At 41.5% G+C, this 24,425-nt stretch overlaps 1 protein-coding gene across 1 annotated transcript; it reads left to right on the top strand.

Annotated features, from left to right (window-relative positions):
• Positions 1-719: 719 nt before the first annotated feature.
• LOC140511802 (vomeronasal type-2 receptor 1-like) lies at positions 720-24,419 on the top strand. Its single transcript, XM_072621024.1, has 6 exons — positions 720-947; positions 13,012-13,303; positions 13,574-14,446; positions 17,157-17,381; positions 21,034-21,157; positions 23,437-24,419. The coding sequence occupies exons 1-6, from the start codon at positions 775-777 to the stop codon at positions 24,417-24,419; spliced, it is 2,670 nt and encodes an 889-aa protein (XP_072477125.1). The 5' UTR covers positions 720-774.
• The last annotated feature ends 6 nt before the right edge of the window (positions 24,420-24,425 follow it).

The raw sequence follows: 24,425 nt of genomic DNA, 5'->3' as shown, positions 1-24,425 counted from the left end.
CAGTTGCTGTCCTTCCCACCCCCATCCCCCACCACATATTACTCTGTTGTATTGATTTTTATCTGCGTACCTCCCCCAGTAGGACAGACATTCCTTCTATCAAGCAAGGAAACAGGCAGACATTTTTTGAGCATCTCCTATGGCCAGGCACTATGCTGTATGCCAGGAATCAAATAAAAAAGAAAAACAGTCCCTGCTCCAAAGGGTTTCATGTTCTAATGGGGATATAAAACATGTTCACATAGAGAGCAGCCATTTGTGTCTTTATACCCTCCACATCTACCCCCGAGCCTGGCCCATAGCAGGCACTGAAGAAATCCTTGTGGAATGAAACTGGTTTATCTTTTTTTTTTTTTTGCAGAGAAAGTGCCTGAGAATAATATTCATCTTGAACCATTATTGTTGACTAAGATCTGAAGTATGTTTTGCAAGGTGCTTTCCTCGATGAGAATGAATGTGCTCATTCCTCCAGCTCCACCTGCTACAGGTGAGTTCCAGGTTTTCTGATTGATTGAGGCTTGACAATTAAGTAGTAAGTAGCAAAAGCCACAGCAATTTAATCCTTGGGGAAAATCACACACACACACACACACACACACACACACACACACACTTGAACTTCCATAGGCTAATGAATATGACTTGCTATCAAAGTGCCTCCTAAGAGCTCATCCATGTTTCAGGCTGCTTCTCCTCCAAGTACATCTTTATAAAATGATCCCCACCAAAAAGTTTGTGGTCCTCTCTTTGCTGATCTTCCTCCTGATCACCTTGATGACTGATGGAGAGGAAGAGCCAACCTGTAGACTTCTGGGAAAGTTTGATTTACATGGGTATGTGGAATCCACAAACCACTCACTAATTATAGGAGGAATGTTTCCTATCCACTCCCGGACCATTCCAGAAAATGAGTCTATTTTGGAGCCGGTATCAGCCAAATGTGAAGGGTAAGTCCTGCTCAATTTGGGGGGAAGGCAGAGAAGTGCGGTGGAATAGAAATTCAGGAGAACCCCTGACTTTGCCACTATTGGGGAATCCTTGGAAAATACATGGCACCATTTTCTTTTCTTCTTAGACTTTTGTCTTTAAGAATCCTTCCATTCTAGGGTCCTAAGATCATTTTGAAAACCAAAAAAATCCTAGTTTAAGACATGAATACTACAGTGACACATTTCAGAGAGAAAATGTTTAGATCTGTCTACCATGGATGTCATTCAGAAATCCAGGTCCATCTTTTGGCCAGACTTTTCCAGCTATGTTCACAGAAACACTTTATGGGGGCTCTGGTCTATTTTAGAGCTCATATTAATGATCTCCAGAGGATTCCACCAATTACTGGAAATGCCTGTTGCATCTAGAGTAGGGTTGTAGGATAAAAGGTTTGTGATTTGGTGTTCCTTCTGTTGTAAGAAAGCAAAACATGGGTCAGATTTCCATAGTATGTTAATTTCATGAACCTTTCCCCCTAGAATTCAATATGAGTTTCGCTCCTCATAAAACTTTTCCTTCCTTCTATAGCATTTTTGTAACAAGTTGAAACATTTTAAAAGGGATCAATAGCATGGAATTTTTACTTTGTGAATTCATAAGGTAACCTTAGACAGAGCTCACCTTTCTTATTTCCTTGGTGAGTTATACTTTCCCCACTTTGCACATTCAGGCAAGAGAAAAGAGATAATGAGAAATAAAAGATTTGTCTAAATATAATGGTTCTCAAAGTTGTGGACTTATGACCCCTGAGGGGGGCCCTGAAACCTTTTCAGGGAGTTTTCAAAATAAAACTATTTTCACAATAATACTAAGATATTTCAATTTCAAATATGGTCAATATTGATGGATATAACCCACATAAACAAGAGCTCCTTGGAGGGATTCTGAGTATAAAATGATCCCAAGACCACAAAGATTGGGCACCACCAGTCTAATGTGTGTTCGTCCTTCATTGCTGAAGAAGACCATGCCATCAGAGAAATGATGACATGACTTGCACTTGACTTTGTTTTGAGTGAGGGAGGGCTGTGCAGGTCACCAGCCTCACTTCTCCTCCAGAGCCATCTGAATCCAGTGACCAGTTATTAGTCAGGATGACTGGAGATGACCCAGGATGAGGCAATTGGGGTTAAGTGACTTGCCCAAGGTCACCCAGGTAGTGAGTGTCAAGTGTCTGAGGTGAGATTTGAACTCAGGTCCTCCTGACTCTTGCACTGGTGCTCTATCTACTGCACCACCCAGCTGCCCAACCAGTCCACCCAGAGTTTGGACAATACTTCTTACCATAGGGGAAATTTTCACTTTTTCAGAACCTCAAAGCAATCTGAACCAAAAACTGAAATCTCATTGTTAGATTAAAGTATAATGCAGGCAAGTGAGTGAGACCACTACCCTCTTCCTTTTAAGGAAAAAGAAAATTCTAACATGCTTCTGAGCCATAAAATGTGGACAAATGTAGAATGTTGTTCATAAGCGCATTTAGGCAGCAAAAATGTTTCGTCTTCATTGACTATCAGGGTCTGAAAGCTTTGACCTAAGCCAGTGGTTCTCAAGCTTTGGATGCTGCCTTGCTTCTCTCTCTTCCTCTTCCTTCTTCCTCTTCCTACAACTCCTTTATGGAAGTGGCCATCTAATCCAACCAATACAAAAACAAATAAATAGATTGAGGAATAAATAAATGTCACCCCACCTTGCTCATTGGGAAAAAAGGCAAATTAGTAGAATGCCCATGCTATTGAGAAAGGGAGTCAATGATTTTTTTTTCAGAAGTGCTCTGAGGAGAAAGTCGATTTTCCCTATATTTTTAACAGTTGAAAGTGGATGACATGATCAAGTCACAATAAGGGTGGTAGAGTCATTTGCTTTGCACATAGCTCCCGACTGGACTGTAAGCTGCAAAAGAGAGGAGCCTGTGTTTTATTGAAGTTTGTATTTCCCTCAGAGCCCAGTATGGTTATGGGGAGATCTCATTTCTCCCATCCCATCTCAGACTCTGAGAAGCAACACCCACCTCACTGTCTATTGAGGCTTCTCCCGCAGGAAGCTGACAGATTTCCCAGGGCTGTGTCTCGAGGGAGGGTCAAATTCCCACCAGACCTGGTGGCATTAGGCAAGAAAGTTGAAGGGGGATGAAAAGATTCTTTTCTCACTTTTCCATACCTGGGGACCAGTGGTTTTCAAGGTAAGTGAGTGTACTGATGTGGCATGATTAAAGGAGAGATACAAGAGAGCCCCCATATTGACCTCCCAGGAAGAGAAAGTAAAACCTCATGGATCAGATCTCTCCATCATCCTGCCTCAGAAAGTCTTTTGGATTTGCAGAAGATGGGAGAGGTAAGTTATAAAGAACCCAAGGGAAGCTGTCCTAGGAATACGAAAGATTTGAAGAGATATTTTTGCTCATGTGGGGCTAACCAAAGCAAAGTTCAAGGAATACACTGAAGGGGTCCAGCAGGGAATGAAGGATGAAAGGGTTGGTAAAGGGCAAGAAGTTATCATCCTGATGGGAATCAATTTAAAAAAAGCATTTATTATGTGCTTATTATGTGCCAAGCTATACTAAGTGCTTGTTGAATGAACTAAAGAGATTATCCAGGGATATGAATATTTGTACTATCTACCTTTATGTGTGTGTTCATCCTTCGTTGCCGAAGAAGACCATGCCATCAGAGAAATGATGACATGACTTGCACTTGACTTTGTTTTGAGTGAGGGAGGGCTGTGCAGGTCACCAGCCTCACTTCTCCTCCAGAGCCATCTGAATCCAATGACCAGATATTCATCAGATATTCCAGATGACTGGAGACGACCCAGGATGAGACAATTGGGGTTAAGTGACTTGCCCAAGGTCACACAGTGAGTGTCAAGTGTCTGAGGTGAGATTTGAACTCTGATCCTTCTGACTCCTGCATTGGTGCTCTATCTATTGCACCACCTAGCCGCCCATCTACCTTTATAGGATTGTAGTGAAGATCATTCATTCATCATTTATTTATTTATTCATCCATTTGTTTATTTTTTCATTTGCTCAAGAAAGGTTTATTAAGTACCTACAGTGTTCAGAGAAATCTAACTATCTGTGATGCAGAATTTAGTTCTTGTCTTTAATTGATTGGACTAATAGAAACGAGCTCCTTGAGAGCAGGGAGATTTTTTGGGTTTGACTGTGGACATGACTGTACTCTTAATATTTTCTCCAGTGCCTATGATATCACCTCAATCTTGAAGGGAGGGATATGTGTTTGAAGAGCATGTTTTTCATGAAATGATTCATTCAAATCATTTTAATAAACATGTATTCAGCACTTACTCCATCCCAGGTACTGCCTTAGGCTTGGGATCAACGTCTACCCTCAATGAGCTTACAATCTGTAAGTTGGGAGTGGGAGGGAAGACAAGTAAATAGCAAAGTAAGTACATAATAATTTTTGGAAGGGTGCAGCTGGAAGGATTAGGAAAGATTTCTTGTTGGAGGTGCCATTTGAGGTAATCCTTGAAGTAAGCGAGGTACCTTAAGAGTCAGAGGTGAGGAAGGAATGGATTCCAGGAAAGTGCAAAGTCACAGAGATGTGAAACGTAAGGGTTATAGCAAGAAGGTCAATTTGGTGGGAACGTAGAATGTGGGGGGAGGTATAATGTGAAATCAGTCAAGAGATAAACTGGAGCCCGACTATAGAATGCTTTAAATTCCAAACAGAAGAGTTTGTACTTTAGCTTTCTGATAGTTGAGACTAAAATATGTGGAGACAGCATCTAGCCATAGCAAAATGTGGAATATTAATTAGGTCCAGTGGATTTTAGTATGACTTGCATCTTAGATGGCCTTCAGAGTGCTTTTAAAGTTTCCAGTCCATCTGAGATGTTCATACAAATCCTCCTAGTTCTCTAGAGCTGCCTGTTTCAATATTTCTTACTTGTATAATAGTATTCTATTACATCCATATAACATAATTTGTATGACCATCTCTCAATTGATGGACATCTCCTTAGTTTCTAGTTCTTTGACGTTTCAAAAGGAGCTACTATAAAAAATTTTCATCCATATGAATCATTTTTTCTTTCTTTGATCCCTTTGGGAGTATAATTCTAGTATGATATCAAAGAGTGTGTAAAGTTTAGTAACTCTTAAGGCTTAGTTCCAAATTCCTCCCCAGAATAGTTGAGCCAATTCACAACTTCACCAACAGTGCATTGGTGCACCTGTTCTCCCATAACCCCTCCAACAATTGTCATTTTATATGTTGTCATCTTTTACCAGTCTGATGGGTGTGTGATGGAACCTTAGAGTTTAAATTTGTACTTCTCCTGCTATTAGTGATTTGGAGCATTTTTTCATCTGATGGTGAATAGTTTGCCTTTCATCTTTTGGGAACTGCCTTCTCATATACTTTGAACACTGATCTATTGGGAAGTGGCTCTTGTTCTTAAAGATTTGTTTCAGTTTCTTATATATCTTGGATATCAGACCTTTGTAAGAGAAATTTGTTGCACACCATCCCCTACCCCACCATTAGCTGTCTTTTAATTTTAACTGTGTTAATGATTTGTTTATATTAAGCCATTTTAATTTTACATTATCAGTATTGTCCACTTAACCTCCTACGTCTTCTGTATTTCTTGTTTTGTTAATATTTTTCCTTCTACCTATTATTATAAAAGATATTCTTTCCATATTCCTCTAATTTCTTTATGATGTGACTATTTACACAGTGATAAGTAGCATTTATATAGCAATCTGAAGTGAACAAAGCACTTTACAAATATTATCTCATTTTATATTCTGAACTCTGGGAGGTAGATGCCATTATTATGCCCATTTTACAGATGAGGAGACTGAAGCAGATAATGGTGAAGTGACTCGCCTAGAGTTACACCAAAGTGTCTGAAGCTGGATCTGAAGCCTGGATACATGAAATATCTAGGTCATTTATTCATAGGAAGCTTTTTGTGGTATACATTGTGAGATGCTGGCCTCCAACTCATTTCCATCAGATAGTTTTTTAGTTTTCTCACCAGGCTTCTTCAAGTAGTGAGTTCTTACAGTCAGCATTTGAAATCCTTAGCTTTCTCAAAGACTGTGCTACTGTGTTCAATTACGTCTGGGTCTTTCATACCTAATCCATTCTGTCCATCAGCTTTTCAATTTTTTTAACAAGAAACAAACAATTTTGATGATAATTGCTTTATAGTATAGTTTGAGAACTGATACTGCTAAGGCTTCCTTCTTTCAAACTTTGTTAAAAATTAAATTTCTTTGAGATTTTTAACCTCTTGTTCTTCCAGGTGAATTTTTTTTCCAACTTTAAAAAAATAGCACTTCGGGAGCTTTATCGGTATGAGAATTTATTAAGTACTTACTATGTGCAAAGTACCAGAAGGACCAAGGAAGACAAAAGACAGTCCCTGTCCTCTAGGAGCGTAGTCTAATGAAGGAGGCAACGCACAAAGGACATGGTACAAATGAGACAGAAACAGGACAGCGTGGGGATAATCCCAGAGGGAAGGCATCCAGATTAAGGAGGATAAGGAAAGGATTCATTTTTATACTTAGTCTCTGAGACCAGCCCTGATGGATCTGGTCTATATCAAGTCAACAAATATAGACAGTTATTTGAATATTGTTTCTCCCATTAGACTATGAGCTCCAGAGACGCAAGAGAGGGGAGAGGAACAGGTCTTTTCTTTGTTTTTCCAATGCCCAGCACAACACCTAGCACATAGTAAATGCTTCATAAATCGTTGTTGACTTGACTTATTTCCAGTTTCAAAAAAGAAATGGATAACCTAATAGTTTTTTGCCCAGATTTAGAGCCCCCAGAGTGTTATTTATCCTTGCAGACGCAAATTTATACTCGATGAAAACAAAAGCTTTCTGATCATTAAGTTATTTCAGAGTGGCAGGGTCTGCCTGGAGTTTGGGGTGGTGGATAGGGTTCACCCATGACAGTGAAAGCTGGATGCCTCCCATCTGATCTGATGCAGAGGGCATGCCCTTTCCAATAAGCATTAGACCAAGCAGCCTCTAAGTTCCCTCTTAATGCTGAAATTCTGGGGATCTGGGCTTGCTACAAACAACCAGGTCACTGCACAGTTTTGTAACCTTCTCTTCAATTGCTCCAACTGATTTTCTTCTGGCAAGGCCATTTCACAGGGTTCAGGGCAACCAGAAAGTGACTCAGAAATCCCAGCTGCCCTTTTTGATCTCATTGGTGAGAGAAACTACTAATGTGGAACCTCCTTCCCCCAAGGTGGTAGGTGACTCACCAGTGATTTACAGGCTTAGAGAGTTGCCAAAGTTGGGGGAACATGTGAAAGATAAGTATTTGTCATAATTTGAGGAGGAGGTAATAATATCTAGGGGTAATAGGAAAGGCTTTCTCTAGAAGTAGAGGCACGAACTGAGTCTTGGTGGAAATGAGGGATTCCAAGAGACTGAGCTGAGGAGAGAGAACATGCCAGTCATGGGGGATAGCCTATACAAAGTTACAGAGAAGAAATGGAATTCTGTGTCTAGGGGGTATCAAAGAGGCGAGTTTGACTGGCTAGCTGAATATATGAAAGGGGGAGGGATAATGTGTAAGAAGCCTGAGCCAGGATGTAAAGGGCTTTTGATCCTAAGCAATAGGGAGCCACTGAAGATTCTTGAGCTGGGAGTGATGTGGTCCCACTTTTGCTTTAGGAAGATTATTTTACTTCCCGAGTCTACATCGGCAGATGAATCAGAATAGGAGAGAGCCATGTGACCTGCAGGTTCACTTTTGGTTCCATGGCACATAAGATTGCTGTGGGAGCCCTAGTATATAATACTTTTATTAGGCACCATGCAGTGACATTGCCTGATGAGATTTTCTTTAGTGAAGGGAAGCACAGGGAAATGACCAAATTTCTGATAATTTTCAGGTAAAAATAGCAAGATGATGATGCTAATAGTAATAATAATGGAGAGGCAACAGTGTGTAATGGGTAGAGGGCCATTCAGGGTTTCCTTCCTCCCAACCAATACTGGCTGTGTGACCTTGGATAAATCACTTCCCTCCTCAGAACTATGGCTAACTCTCCAAGGCTGTACACTGCACAGAGGGTGCCAACTTGCATTAGTGGAGGGATTTTCCTCACCTAGAAGTTCCTTATAGCAAGGAAGTTACAGGCTTAAAACATGCCCCTACCATTTAGAAGTAACAACAAGAGTGGCCTTCCCTGATGTCCTCCTCTGAGGCTGCATGGGAGTTACCCTGGGTTCTCAGAGACCATCCCAGTAGAGCATAACTTTGTCAGGACCAACTAAGCTGGAGATGTTCCGAGTCTGAGGCCCGTGACTGACTGTGTGTCTGTTGTTCAAAGACTAGCTGAGTTAAGTTCAGAGAGAAGCCTCCCCAGGCTGGCCTCAGGACAATAAATTTTTCATCCTTAGTAACTTAATTTCATCCTGCTACGGAGGCTGCAATCTGTATCGGTGGATGGTTTGCATCTTGATGAAATCAGATCCTCAAAATATCAAAGCAAAAATAATAATTATTAATCAATCAGACAATTAATCACATGTTGTTTCTTTTGTCCTCTCTGTACCAAGAATGCTTTCTGTGAGCTTACAGAGGATGAGCTGACATCCTCTTGTCTTTATTCAGCTACAAAAAGTAATTCTTTTATCTCTCTGCATAATAGTCTTTAGAGCACTGTGAATATAAAGGAATAGCAGCAGCTTGGCGCTTTGCTCCAGTTGAACCTCATCAAAAAAGATGAGGAACAAAATAATGATGGTGGTGATCATTACCATTCACTCTTATATCCTTGAATTTGGGTTGGAGCACGATCTCTGACCCAATGACTGGGGACCCCTGGCAGGTCACTTAATCCTTCAGTGTCGCAGGCAACTCCATAAGACAGTAAGTTTCAAAGCAGGTGCTAATCTGCATTCATAGAAGACATTTCTTATTGGGTGTTCCTTATGCCAGAGAAATCATTTGCTGCTGAGTTATTTGAGTCATGTCCAACTCTTCATGACCCCATTTTGCAGTTTTCTTGGCAAAAATACCAGAGTGGTTTGCCATTTTCTTCTCATTTTATAGATGAGGAAACTCAAGCAAACAGGGTTAAGTGACTGGTCCAGGGTCATATAGCTAGTAAGTGTCTGAGGCAGGATTTGAACTCGTGAAGATGAGTCTTCCTGATTCCAAACCCTGTGTTCTGTCCACTACACCACCTAGCTGCCTGAAGAAATCACAGTTCTAGTATTAAAAAATGTCCTTTAAGGCTGTTCTTTTTTCCCAGTCAAGGGGCAGCTAGGTAGTACAGTGGATAGAGCACCAGTGCAAGAGTCAGGAGGACCTGAGTTCAAATCTCACCTCAGACACTTGACTCTCACTAGTTGTGTGACCTTGGGCAAGTCACTTAACCCCAATTTCCTCATCCTGGGTCATCTCCAGTCATCCTGACGAATATCTGGTCACTGGATTTAGATGGCTCTGGAGGAGAAGTGAGGCTGGTGACCTGCACAGCCCTCCCTCACTCAAAACAAAGTCAAGTGCAAGTCATGTCATCATTTCTCTGATGGCATGGTCTTCTTTGGCAATGAAGGACGAACATACATATTTTTCCAGTCCTATTTTTTGCCCTCTATATTTGGCCCCTCAAATAGTTTGTACTCTGTTGAGAGATACATTTCTTTCCAAGATTAGAACTCAGTTTATAACCATCCCTAGAAACAGTTCTCTCTTTCTTCCAGCTCCTTTTAACTTCAGGCCCCACCAGCTCCCATCCCGCCCCTGCACCTTGATGAACTTTTCCAAAGCCAATGACAGTTTAGGAATTCTCCTGTCTACCCAAACCTGCCTTGGTGGCTTGGCTCAGACGATAACTTGAGGGCAGAGTTGGGCTCCTATTTGAGAATGAAGTTCAACGTGGGCATCCAAGATCATCCCCCTGGCAAGGAGAGTTGGCAAATGGATGGCTCCAGCAGCCTGGGCATTCTGCAGGGTTTCTACTCTGGGGCTTGTTTCCTTTTGCTCACAATCCCCTTTTGTTTGCTGTTCGCTAAAGTTTGGGGGATGTTCTGTGTCTTCGTCTTTGGGTTTGAGCGGAAGGAGAATGAAGAGGAAGATTTTGTTTTTTCTCTTTGTTCCAAACCAGGGTGTGGGGTATGTGTGTGGGGGGAGAGTTAAGGAAAACCACCTCACAGCAAAAAAATGAAACCTACAGAGAAAGTGTTCCCAGAGCCAGGAGTGGGAAGAGAGAGTGCTTTGTTGTTTGAAAGGAGAAGAATTTGGGAGAAATGAGAGTGAGGTGACATTTTTAAATGAAAGAGAGTTAGAAGAATAATCTAAATAATGGGGAACAAAATAAGGATTTCTTTAAAAGCTTATTGATGGCAAGGGATCCTAAGGAAGAAGATGGCCTTTATTTTGTTTTGAAGTAGGAGAAAGTGCTGTTGCGATCTGGACAAATCTTGGGTTTTATGGCCCACCCTTTAATAAGCAAAGGGCAAGCAGCCACAACAGCAGCATCAGCAACCAGAGGCTGTCCTACTCCTTCATTTCACCCCTCCTGCTGCCTGATATCCTCTCTCTGGTATCTGGGACTCAGCCCCTCCCTTCTGCTTTCACCCTTCCCTAGAAATCTAACTGTGTGGAGGTTGCCTGTCTAGGGTGTCAGAAGTGAGAACTATGGGAAACAAGGAAGTTCTGTATCCACAGAGTTGTGACCTAGCACAGTCAGGTTAAAGGTCAGAAACTTGTGTGCAGGCTTGACAAGCTGTTTGAGGGAGAGCCTGTCAGAGAGGAGACTATGAAGTCATGTGGCAGGTGGATGGTGCTGTGGGAGTCCAAAATTTGGAACAGTCTAAATGACTTATGTTGGTCTGAACAAATTGTAGTCATGAACATAGAAGGCACTCCCTCCTCCTGAAGAGGGGTGGAGTCAGTTTTGGCCAAAGTGTTCAATTCCTCTGAACTCTAATAAATTTTTCTTGATACCTTTTTGTGTGCCAGGTGTGTTTTTAACAATTAACCAACCAGACTCCTCTGAGTAGGACCCCACCATTCCCTTAAAAATAAGAGATGCTCTGACCTCGAAGTTGTTCAGGCTTCCTGGAAGTATGGTTTGAAGATGAATCTAGAAATTCAAGATCATTATGGGCTCATAGATGGAGAATTGGAAGGGACCTTAAATGTCATCTATTCCAATACCTTCTTTTTACAGATGAGGAAAGAGGCATAGTGAAATGAGGTGACATGTCCAAGGTCACTCAGGTAGTAGGAAGCACAATCAGCATTTAAACTTGAGTCCTGTGTGCCTCTAATTTCAAAACTCTTTCTATTATACCCTGTTTCCACTGCTTCTGCAATGAACTCTTTTCTCCTTGCTCTGGTTTGAAGACTAGTCGCTCAAGATTCCCAGTGACATCCCTGGCTATATCTCTTCCCAAGTTCTGATTTGAAGGGATCACTCCTGAGCTCAGTGAGAGGGGGTCAGCCAGCTGCTCTAGGGCCCTTGTAGTCATTGACTATCCTGGGGAATCTCCAGTGAAGCCACTGACCTTCTCTCAAAGGATCCAAAGAAAAGAATCAATTTCTTTCAGCAGTGATAGGCTACTTTGAACTTTTTGTGAAGCCCTGCATTCCAAGTGAGAGCCCAAAAGGCAGCCCTGGGTCAGAGAAGGAGCAAGGTGTGCATGTGGGTGGCCATGCTGAGGGGCTCAGGGCTAGCAGGGAACTTCTAGGCATGGGGTCAGTGAGCCAGATGATTAGTTTGGACAAGAAAGACATCCTTTAATATGTAGACCCTGGGACAATGCTCCAGTCATTCTACCCCAAGTCACAGCTCCACCTCTGATGATATGGCAATCAGGTCCTTTGACATTATGAGGAACACTGTGGGGGAATTACTCTGATATGTCAGTCGTAAGCAACAATAATGTTCTAAAATCTGACATATTGATGAAAAAGCCAACAGATGGGTGAGACAACACGTAGGAAACTGAATTCCATAAGCCTTTGTCAAGGACCTACTATGTGCAAGATCCCACATGCATTCATCCTGCACAAAGCTACTAGGGTGATTTTCCTGCAGCACAGGTCAAACCACGTAACTCTTCTTAATAAACTCCAGTGGCTCCCTATTGCCTCCAAGATCACATATAATTTCCTTTCTTTGGCATTTAAATCCCTTTACGACCTGGCCCCAACATATATTTCTAGTGGTCTTCTTCTCACACTTATCAATCCAGTGAAACTGCTCTTCTCTCTGTTTTTTTACTCAAGATGATTGATCCCTAGTCTTTGTACCTTTTGCCCTGGCTGCTTCATACTCAGAATGCCCTCCCTTCTACTTCTGCCTTGAAAAATTCCAGGCCTCCTTCAAGTCTCTGCTCAACAAAGACCTTTTCCATGGAGGGTGGAGTTTCTGCTCTCCACATGAGAATCAGATTGTATCTTATTTGTGTACATCTATGGATGTTCATTTTGTCTCCTCCAACAGAATGAAAGCAAGGATTGCTTCACTTCTATCTTTGTATCTAGCTTTGCATGTCTATGCAACTTTATATCACCTATATAGAACATCTGGAACATAGTAGGCATTTAATAAATCCTTGATTGATTTTTTGGGGGATGAGAGGATTTGATTTGTGATTCATTGGGATAGGGAACTCCCAGTAAGAGGATTCCCTTTACCAATACAGATTAGCACCATTTTTTCCATTTATAGTCTTACAGAGTTCTGGAGCACTGAAAAAATGGAAATGATTTGCCCAGGGTTGTACAGTGATTCTCACAGACAGGACTTGATCCCAGATCTTCCTGCCTGGGGTGGGCTCTCTGGATGCTGGATAATACTTTATCTTGGGCTGGGAAGTGGTAGATGTTCAGAGTTGGAAGACAAACCATTTCTTACTCTCAAAGGCATATATCTGATGTCACCAAGCTCTTACAAACAGAGTTCATGCCCCGATGCTGTCACTAGCAGCACTAGGAAGAAAGCTTGTAGCTCCCCACCACCTAACTTTCGGCCTCTGGCTTTCCTTTCCAGGTTTTACTTCAGAGGTTTCCGCTGGACCAAAACCATGATCCATACGATCCATGAGATTAACCAAAGGAAAGATATATTGCCTAATATTACCTTAGGCTACCAAATTTTTGACACCTGCTTTACCATTTCCAAGGCCATGGAAGGGACATTGTCATTCCTGACAGGGCAGGATGAAAACAAGCCCAACTTTCGGTGCAGTGCTGGTGCCCCACTGGCTGGGGTAATCGGAGCAGGAGGATCTGCCCTGTCTGTGGCGACTTCCAGGGTCCTGGGCCTGTATTACTTTCCTCAGGTAGCTCAAGTGTTTGATATGGACTAAGACTCAAGAAAAGAAGAGCAAGCCATGTTTAAGGGGGATGGTGACAGATAGGAAAATGCAGTTTATTTTTTAGCATGGACATAGTATTTTATAAAACGCTTGTCATGTCGAATTGAAGAAAATATATTTTTTTAATCTTTTGAATAGGTATGGCAGAGGTCTAGGGCTCCTAATTTGCAGGGCCTGGGTTAATTGTGAAGTTCTTTTGTTTAGTGCTAATGAGGTGAATGTATTCTCTCATAGGTGGGCTATGCTTCCTCCTGCTCAGTTCTCAGTGATAAATACCAGTTCCCTGCTTATGTCCGTGTGATGGCAAGCGATAAGAGCCAGTCTACTGCAATGGTGCTGCTTATCCAACATTTCAAGTGGGTCTGGATAGGCACTATAGCAGCTGATGATGATTACGGGAAGTATGGCATTAAAGTTTTCAAAGAGGAAATTGAGAAGGCTGGTCTCTGCATAGCATTCTCTGAAACTATCCCTAAGATCTACTCTAAGACAAAAATGGAAACTGTTGTTGAGACCATCAAAAACTCCACAGCCAAGGTCATTGTGCTTTACACATCTGATATTGACCTCAGTCCTTTTGTGTTAGAAATTCAATACAATAACATAACAGATAGAACATGGATTGCCAGTGAGGCATGGATAACCTCCTCCCTTATTGCAAAGCCTGAATACTTCCCCTTTTTTGGGGGAACCATTGGGTTTGCTGTGCCAAGAGCTAATATAACAGGCCTAAAAGAGTTTCTCTATGATGTTCATCCCAACAAGGATCCCAATGATAACATTACAATTGAATTCTGGCAGACCGCTTTCAACTGCACCTGGCCCAACAGCAGCGTGCTCTACAATTCGGACCACAGGGTCAACATGACTGGACAAGAGAACCGAGTCTATTCCATGTCTGATAAGCTCTGTACTGGAGAGGAGAAGTTGGAGGACCTGGAAAATACTTATTTGGATGTGTCCCAGCTCCGGATAACAAATAATGTAAAAAATGCAGTTTATGCTTTGGCTTATGCTCTGGATGAAATGAGTCGATGTGTAGAGGGACAAGGACCTTATATACCAGGAAGAACGTGTGCCTATTTAGATAGCTTTGAGCCATGGCAGGTATTCATTTTCCTTATCTTCTTTAGTTGACAGAACACCAATCTCATTGTCAATCTGGTTGCAAGTTTCCAAATATACATATACACACATATGTACATATATACACATATATGTATATGGTCACATATATATACACACGTACACACATATATGTGTATATATATGCATATGTATATATTTGAGATGAGGCTATTATAGGATTGCTAGAGAAAGGTCAAGGAGGGGATACGGAGTGATGGCTAGGTGTGAGAATTCATTTGGATGGAAAGACCATTTAACATACGCTCTCTGTTCATAATCCTTTTCTAGGCTCACTTAGGACGGTGTTTTCCAGATTTTGCACTGTTCTTCTGTAGCACACCTGAAGGAAGGAGCTATGACTCATGCTCGTCAATGAAAATTAAATGAGATGATGGGTAAACTCCTGTGTAGGACATTACGTGATGAGGTGGTAGAATTCAAATGCAGAGCTTCCACTCTCATGACCACTAAAATTCTGACATCTCTATTTGTTGCCCTTCACTTCATCCATAAATACCCTTGAAATGGAGTGGAGACTCACACCTCAACAGATTTTTGTTATTTTGTGAATCATTACTACTTATAGTCTCCTTTGATTTATTTTGCAAATGAGCTTGGATTCTAAACAGGAAAAACCCTTGACTGATTTTTCAAGGAGGCTAAGTGCTTGAGAGGAAAGAGGACTAGGTTTGAAATCGGAGAACCTGGGTGGGCTATACCATTTACTAGCTCCATGACCTTGATTAAATGACTTAACCTCCTTCTGGGATTCCGTTTTCTCTTCTTTAAGTAAGAAGGCTGGACTATATGATATCAAAGATGTCTCCCAACTTGGAAACTCTGCTTCTATAAATCTATGAAGGGCCTTTAGAAAGACTCTGTTCAAGCATAATAATGTAATGGGAGAAAACAAAGGGGAGAACTCAATAGAAAGGACAACTTGGGATGAGTTTCAAGCTGAGCTTTGTTTAGGAGCTGAGGGGCATAAATTAGTGATGGGTGAGGGTGTAAAGATAGTGAGGCAGGCTTGGAATTGTGAAGGAAAGCTTGACACATGCCTTTTCACACCAATGAGTTCTTCCCATGTGGTTTTGAACCACCAGTTGGGAAGCCTTGGCCTAGAGCACATTGTTAAAGAGGCAATCAGGTAGCTGTCATGATATTCTTACAGAAAAGATAGAGAGATACAGGCTGGATAATAATACAATTAGATAAACTGGCAACTGGCTGAATGACTGGGCCCAGATGGGTCAGTGTCAGTGTGGAGGGGGGAATTCTGGTGGAATTCCTCTGAGATCTGACATTGGAAGTATCTATGCTGGTTGAGATTTTCACCATTGTTGTGCATGATGATGTAGATAATATGAATGCTCACCCAATTCAGAAACGGCCCAAAGTCAGGAGTGATAGCTAATACGCTGGATGAAGTACGGATCCAGACTGATCCCGGCCAGAATAAGAGCATGAGCTGAATAATATCAGATGTATTGGAGGGAGATACATTTCTATACTGGGGTTCCAAGAGTCAACTTCACAAACATTGAATGGGATAAATTGTGGCCAGAAAACAGTTCCTGTGAGAAAAGAATGGGGAGATTGAAAGGACTGCAAACACAAGAGGTCTTCAGGCAACAGTATGTAGGAGGGGGCAGGCAGAAGATCAAATGACTCCCCTGGGCTGCATTCGAAGGTGGTCAGTGATGAAAACTAGAGAGGTCACGGTTCTGATGCACTCAGCTCTCATCCAGGGGTCTCTGGTAGATTGGGCTCAGCTTGGAGCACCATGTTTTAGGGAGGGCATAGCTGAGTTGGAGTTCAGAAGAGGACAACCAGGGTAGTGAGACAACTGGACAACAGATTGCTTGGTAAAAATAGAGGCTGTTTAGCCTATACAGGAGAAGACCTAAAGAGGGGAGGGGAAAATAACCTATTTTAAAGTATTTGAAGAATGTTAGGCTGTTTCTGTTCAGCTTCTGAGAGATCAGATATGTAACTTATGCCAAACTACATAAGAATTTTAAAAAAATTAAAAATAATTTATATATTCTTTTACTATAATTTTTTCTATCTGTACAAATGTACTTTAATACAAAGAATTACAAGGGGATTTGATATTTTTACTTCAAAGTAAGATTTGTTCATCCTGTCATATCTAGTGTAAGCTAGATTCACTGCAGGAATGTACACAGCTTGACCCTTAAAGGCAGTCTTGAATTCTGGTTCTTCTATCAAAAGAATTGTGAGCTTAAGTGGAAAGTATGACAAGAATTGGGTGGGAGTGATTTAGGGCTCTCCATGGCCTTCTACTCTGCTAATAAATAAGACCATCCTTATCCAGGTATTAAATACCTCCCTATCCTACAGTCTCACCTAAAGAATCTTATTGTAACACACAGTAGCACTAAATACTACCTGTAATTGGGAAGTGATGTGATTTCCCTTTTTCTCCTGCTCAGAAGTTCATAAGGATAATTTGATTTACCTGTCTGTGTACATTCATATTGATAATTGCCTTCTCTTTCATCCCAGCACAGATGGATTTGAAATGATGGGGGGGGGGGGGGATTCTAAGTCCATAAATGGTTACATAGGTTCAAAATATGTTTGATTTTTAAAAATCAAAAACTACAAGAATTTCCTAAACTACAAGAATTTTGATGAGCTTCTGTTACTTTTGCCTGGTTTCTAGTTAATGTACTACCTGAAAGTACTTAAATTTGAAACCCACAATGGCATCACATTGGAACTTGATGAAAATGGAGATGTAACTGGATCTTATGACATCTTGAATTGGCAACTAAATGATGATGGGAAAATTGACTTTGTGAAGATTGGGGAATATGTGTTTTGGTTAAATGGATTTGAGTTGGTGATGAATAATGCATCCATATATTGGAACACTGAAACAGCAGAGGTGAGTTACCTTGGGTTCTCATTTATAGACGTGTACAAAGAAATTTCATGTCAAATACCATTATGGTTACTCCTCACCTTCTGACTGTTGTTGTTGAGTTGTTTCAGTCATGTCCAACTCTTTGTGACCCCATTTGGAGTTTTCTTGGCAATGACACTATAGGGGTTCATTGTTTCCTTTTCAGTTCATTTGACAGATGAGAAAACTGAGGCAAACAGGGTTTCTAAGGTCTAAGGTCACACAGCTAGTGGGTGTCTGAGCTGACCTCAGGCTTAGTGCTGTATCCACTGTACCACCTAACTGCCCCCAAATCCCCAGCCTTTTGCTGGCTATACACCTTTTTCCCCTAAGGTCTAGTCCACAAACTAAAGAATTTCCTTCTTATTGAGGGAGAGGGGTATGGAGGTGAGTGGGAAGCTTTAGTTTGGTAGAAAGGTCTTAGCACAGTGCCTAACACATGTCCGTATAAATTATTATTCCCTTCCCCGTAGTGGAATGAACTCAAGATCTACACTCAGGAGATCTGGGTTCAAATCCTACTTTGAATCTACTTATTTAGACAACCCTCTAAATTGATAGTAATCGCTGTGCAGATGCTAACCTTCATTGGTGGTGGTGGTGTTTCTTTTTTGGAAATGCAGGATGGGGCCAGCATTAATGTTCCCAGCCACAGATCTGGCCCATTATGATTTGGGAGAGAGGCTCTTAATCTCACAGAGGTACAGGTTGCAAAGGTTTGGCAGGGAGTGAAGCAGTTGGTGGAAGGGGACAAGGAGAAATAGGAACATGGGTCCAGGGGTTAGTCTGGTCCTGTCATAGAGAAGTTCTCAGGGAAAAAAAATGCCCATCATGTCCTAAAAAGCTGACCTTTTAACCTAGTGGGTTCCCTTAATGAAATCTCAGCCCCATCCAGGAATATAGAGTTTCAAAGCCCCTCAAAAAAGTCAGTGTCATGTTTGTCCCATTGTTCTGGTGCTGTAAAATCACAGGGGCCAAGGAGAGGTGGCCACTTAATCTGCTTTTTGAACTAGAGGAATACTGATTGGTATCCCTGTTTCTACCTTTCCTCATTCCATTCTTTTCCACTTACTGTCTTCCCCCACTTCCCCTACCACCATTTGCATTAATCCAGCCCCATCCTGGGACCATGGTACTATTTCACAAACATTTCCAGATTGGGCATGTGACTGGTAGTTCCACCCCCTGTTGGTCAACTGCTTGCCAATTCAAATTACATTTACTTCATCCTCCCCTCCCCTAATTCTTCCATCTCTCTGGCCTACCTCCAAATAGTAAAAACAATAAATATTAATTGGTCAGAAAGACAGATCTTAAACACAGATGAAAGGTCAAAGTTGAAAATTGATGGGTTCTCTGAATAAGAGATAATAGAGAGAAGACAGCAGATCAAAAGCCCAAGTCTTAAAGATCCCAGCCATGTCTAAGGAGGGGTTGGGGAGAGGGAGTTAGAGCCAGTGGGCTAGATTCCAGCAGAGACAGAGGATATGTATTAAAAAGTATGACAGCTAGGGCAGTGTTATGCCAGAGAAGTCAAGAGAAGAGAGAATTTAAAGGTGGAAGATTTGGTCCACAGGGTCAAATATTATAAAGAAGTCAAGAAGAATATATTTTTATTTAAAAAGGTCGTTGAATTTGGCAAGTGGGAAGGAACCATTGAAAGAGCAGTTTCAGAGCAATGGTAGGGGTGGACTAGATGAAATTGACTGGTGAAATTGATTTCATATTATAGGAAGCTGAAAGAGGCATAGGATATAGATTATTCATTGGAGAAGTTTGATGGTGGAAAGAAAGAGAGAAACTGAAAACTACATGAGGAGCTGGATCATGTGAAGGACTTTGGTTAAACCCAGGATGACCCACCCATGCTTGAGGGTAGAGTGGAAAGAGAGGACCAGTGCAAAGGGATCTGTAGAAGATCCTAGAGAAGGAAGAGATAAACAGAAGACTAAAATGGCCTTCATTAGATCATTACCCCTTGAGTGTTCCCACAAATCAACCTTTAACTTGTTCTATCAGTTTCATATACTGTCAGCCTATGACTTTCCAATGCTTTAGAGGATATGTCTAACAATTGGCAGGGAGTTCAAATCTGGCTTCAGATATTTACTAGTTCTGCGACCCTAAACAAGTCACTTAACCTCTGCTTGCCTCAGTTTCCTCATCTATAAAATGGGGGTAACAATAGCACCTATCTCCCAGGATTGTTATGAGGATGAAATGAGATTATGTTTGTAAAGTGCTTAGTACAGAGCCTGTTACATAATAAGCACTTATGTAAGTGTTAGCTATGATTATTATTTGCTAAGAGCTTGGAAATCCAAAGCAGACATGGCTTTTTACGTGAACTGATGAATTCTTAAATCCTTCGTGGAGATACTTAGCTACTGCACCATTATCTCACAACATATAAAAGCCAGTTGGAAAGATTTTTTAGCATCTTTGTAGAAAGATGCCTTCTGGACTAATGGCCCAGGGTAAGCAGAAGGCATCGGATAATTATTGACTTTAACCGACGGTTCACTGCCTGAGATAAGGAAAATTTAGTAGCTACTTCAGTCAGAGATTGAAAGTAGATCAGTAACATATTACTATATAACCACCTTCAACTTACAATTTCCTCCCACTTGCAGCATTTTCATTTAGTTGTCAGTGAAACTTTAAAGTATGCAGAACAACATAAAATAATTTAGGAACTACCCCAGCCTGGGACAATAGGAACTTAAGTCCTAGAGGCAGGATTTCAAAGCAGAGTTAGCAGTGCCTAAGAGAAATCCTTCAGGTGCAACCACTTTGTCATGGGTTCATTATTTTTCTTTCCCAAAGTTAATATGGTGCCATTAGCCAAACCTTCTGACTGCTAGATAGCTAGAAGGCTAGGCCTAGAGTCAAGAGGGCCTGAGTTCAAATTTGACCTCAGACGCTTATTAGCTGTGTTACCCTGGGCAAGTCCTTTAACCCCTGTTTGCTTTGGTCTCCTGGTCTGTAAAATAGGGATAATAAGAGTACCACCTTAAAGAGTTGTTGTGAGGATAGGATGAGATATTATTAGTAAAGCACTTTGTAAACCTTAAAGCACCATTTTAAAGCTAGCTATTATTATGACGATGGTGATCTCAATGCTAGTCAAATAGTGACCGTATATCCAGGGTCCAGTCTTACTCATGATTTTTGTCTTTCTGGAAGACATGAAGGAAGAAAAAGACTTCAGTAACGAGCTCCCAAATAAGAAATCGTGCTTTTTCAGGCTGGGGGAGGGGAGACAAATAGTGAACTGAGAGGACACCTGCTCTATGTCCACTTTCATAGAATTCTTTTACGTATTACTGAAGAGGAGCAGACACATAGGCAGTCGATGTTAGGGAAGGATGTGTTGGAGTTTGGACCATTTTTCTTTTTTGTCCCAGAGGGAGCCATGAGGCAGAGTTGGTAACAACTCCCCATATTGGCTTTTTCATTTCTGGTCTTTTCCAAACCAAACCCTTGGTCTAAGGTGGGGAAGCCTAGGGGAGGAGGAGAAGGGAGGGAAGTGGATGAAGAACTCCATGGTATTCTAGACCTGGATCTGCTCCTGTCACCTTGGTTTCAGTCTCCTAAATGTTGGAGAATAAAAGCTGTGTCGCATTCTCTTTAGCGCCCCAAATCGGTGTGCACCGATCTTTGTAAACCTGGAACCAGGAAGGGGATTCGCCAAGGGGAGCCGATATGCTGTTTTGATTGTATCCCATGTGCAGATGGTCATGTGTCCCAACAACCAGGTACGGTGAGGTCACCTTTTACCTTTTATGAAATGGATGGTTGGGTACATTTTGCTTTTGTAGTGGTGAGGTTTTTTTTTTTTTTTTTAATGTAATAACTACAGCCAAATAAGTTTTTCCCTGTTGACTTTCTTTTCTGCACATTTCAAAAATAGCTATTTTGTGTGTGCCTGTGATGCATGCAAGATGGCATTTTAAAACAAAGTCACTGCATTATTCCCATAATTGAAATCTCTTGAATGATACCTAAAGTGAATTTACCTTATTCTAAATTCCTCTGTGGAAAAGCACAGATGTTCCTCACCAAATGTCATCACTTGATTTCATGCAAAGAAAGTGAGTATTTAGCAGAACGATGATCCGTAGGGCCATTACTGCCCCAGGTACAATATTATAAATGGAAGTGAAAATAACGACCCATAATTCCAGAGTGCTGCAAGCGAATCATGTCCTGACGCAACAGTAATGAATTCAAGGCAGAGATTGAGGCAACCAGTTTTGAATATGGCAGATATGTGGGCCTACTTTGCTTGTCTATGCTCATTTATTTCAAGGATCATGATTATCCTTTTTCATTATTTGGGAGAGGAGGATCAAAAGGGAATGTGAGAGCTAGCAAAGGTGTTACAAAAAACTCAGAAGGATCCTTCAATAAGTGTTAAGTGCTTACTATGTGCCAGGGACCTGGACAGAGGATGCAAATATAAGGAATTTGCTACTATTTACTCCCAATATGACTTCAGACAAGTCAGTTAACCTCTCTGGGCCTCAGTTTCCTCATCTGTGACTTCCTTTTGCACCAGGATCACATATACATTGCTCTTTTAGGTATTTGAAACTCTTCACAATGTGGCTCCCACTTAAATCCTTTCTAGCCTCAGTGCACATCATGTCCTTTGCTGCCTTAGGGGTTCACTAACTGGTCTCTATGCTGTCCTCTTACAGTGTCCATCTCCCATCTCCATACTTTTTCTCAGGCTCTTTCCTATGTCTAGAATGTATTTCCTCTTCCCTTTCACCTTAGAGTCCCAACTTCTTTCATGGTTTCCTTAAAGTACCGCCTCTTACCCTATGTAAGGTTTTTCCTACATCCCTAGCTCCTAGTGCTTCCCCACTGAAATGAGCTTATATTACACACACACACACATGTGCGTGTATACGCACACACACATATACACATATATTTGTGTATACAGCATATTCATATATATGTGTGTGTATGTGCATGTGTGTAATATATTCATATATCTGTATATTATCATAACATGATTATTCATATATCATTATATATTCATAAATAAGTATATGAGCATATGTAATACATATACATATGTGTATGTGTGTATGTGTATATCTACATCTCTATCCATCCACCCATCCATCTATCCATCCATCCATCCATCCATCCATCTATCCATCCATCCATCCATCCATCCATCCATCTATCCATCCATCCACCCATCCATCCACCCATCCATCCATCCATCCACCCATCCATCCACCCATCCATCCATCCATCCACCCATCCATCCACCCATCCATCCACCCATCCATCCATCCATCCATCCATCCATCCATCCATCCACCCATCCATCCACCCATCCATCCATCCATCCACCCATCCATCCATCCATCCAACCATCCATCCACCCATCCATCCACCCATCCACCCATCCATCCACCCATCCATCCACCCATCCACCCATCCATCCATCCATCCACCCATCCATCCATCCATCCATCCATCCATCCATCCATCCATCTATCCATCTATCCATCTATCTATCTACTTTCCTGAGAAAATGCATGCTCACTGAAGACAAGAACTGTTTGGCTTTTACATTTGTATACCCAGCACTTGACACAGTTCTTAGGTTCATGATAAGTGCTTAATAAATGCTTGTTGATTGCTTTATCAGAAGCCAGAAGGGGTCTTAAAAGTCATTTAGACCACTCCCTTAATTTTACAGATGAGGAAACTGAAGCCCAAAAGATTGAGTGACTTTCCTAAGGTCACTCAGGGAGTAAGTGCCAAGGCAAATTTGAACATAGGGCCTCTGACTTCAAATCTAGCACTTTCTGTGATTCTTTCCTACTTCCTAGGGGCATAGGTCTTGACAGACCACTAACCTATGTGGGTCTCAGTTTCCTCATCTGTAAAATGAAGGAATTGTTCTAGATAACCTCCAAGATCTCTAGCTCTTTCATTATGGTACAAAGAAGATAGGATTTCCAACCTGCTCCAAATACATTCTGTTTTTCTGCCATTTGCTTTCCAGGTTCAAGGGAATGCACCAAATGCCATGAGGATTACTGGTCCAATGCTGCTAAAGATGATTGTGTATTGAAAGAGGTGGAATTCCTGGCTTATGATGAAGCTTTAGGCTTTACCCTTGTGACTCTGTCCATTTTGGGGGCTTTAGTGGTCCTAGCCGTCACAGTTGTGTATGTGATTTATAGGAAAACTCCCCTGGCCAAAGCCAATGACCGGGAATTAAGCTTTCTTCTCCAACTTTCTCTTATCATCACACTTCTTACTTCTCTCCTCTTCATTGGCAAGCCTTACAACTGGTCTTGCATGGCCCGCCAGGTGACACTTGCTATGGGCTTTTCTCTTTGTCTATCCTGCATTTTAGGTAAAACCATTATATTGTTTTTATCCTACAGAGTGTCCAGATCAAAAGTCAGATTTGTATCTATCCGACCCATTTATCAAAAGCTCATTGTCCTCATTTCAGTTCTCATTGAGACGGGTATTTGTACCGCCTATTTGGTGATGATGCCCCCGAAAGTTTACAAAAACATGGAGTCCCAAAACATTAAGATCATTCTGGAATGTAATGAAGGGTCCATTGAGTTCTTATGCTCGGTCTTTGGATTTGATGCCTTTCTGGCCCTGCTCTCTTTCCTAACCACCTTTGTAGCCCGCAAGCTGCCTGACAATTACTATGAGGCAAAGTGCATCACTTTTGGGATGCTGGTGTTCTTCATTGTCTGGATCTCTTTTGTCCCTGCTTATCTAAGCACCAAAGGCAAATTCAAAGTGGCTGTGGAAATCTTTGCCATCTTGGCATCGAGCTTTGGTTTGCTCGGCTGTGTATTTGCTCCCAAGTGCTACATTATCTTGCTTCAGCCCAAGAGAAACACAGATGAGATAGTTGGTGGGAAGATCCCTCCCACGGACAGGAGAATCCAACTGACATCAGCCTCTAGCAGCAGTGAGATGAACGTGACAGTCTCTACAGTTGTACTTGATGACTAGGTTAGG

The sequence above is a fragment of the Notamacropus eugenii genome, chromosome 6, assembly GCF_028372415.1.
Source record: "Notamacropus eugenii isolate mMacEug1 chromosome 6, mMacEug1.pri_v2, whole genome shotgun sequence".
NCBI classification, from domain to species: Eukaryota; Metazoa; Chordata; class Mammalia; order Diprotodontia; family Macropodidae; genus Notamacropus; species Notamacropus eugenii.
Note: the sequence above shows the minus strand (reverse complement) of the source record. Positions and strands in the feature narration are given on the sequence as shown.

Coding starts and splice junctions, on each gene's coding strand:
- LOC140511802 (XM_072621024.1), top strand. CDS start 775: ATGACTGATGGAGAGGAAGAGCCAACCTGTAGACTTCTGGGAAAGTTT. Junction 14,447..17,156: donor ATAGCTTTGAGCCATGGCAG/GTATTCATTTTC, acceptor CCTGGTTTCTAG/TTAATGTACTACCTGAAAGT. Junction 21,158..23,436: donor TCATGTGTCCCAACAACCAG/GTACGGTGAGGT, acceptor TTTGCTTTCCAG/GTTCAAGGGAATGCACCAAA.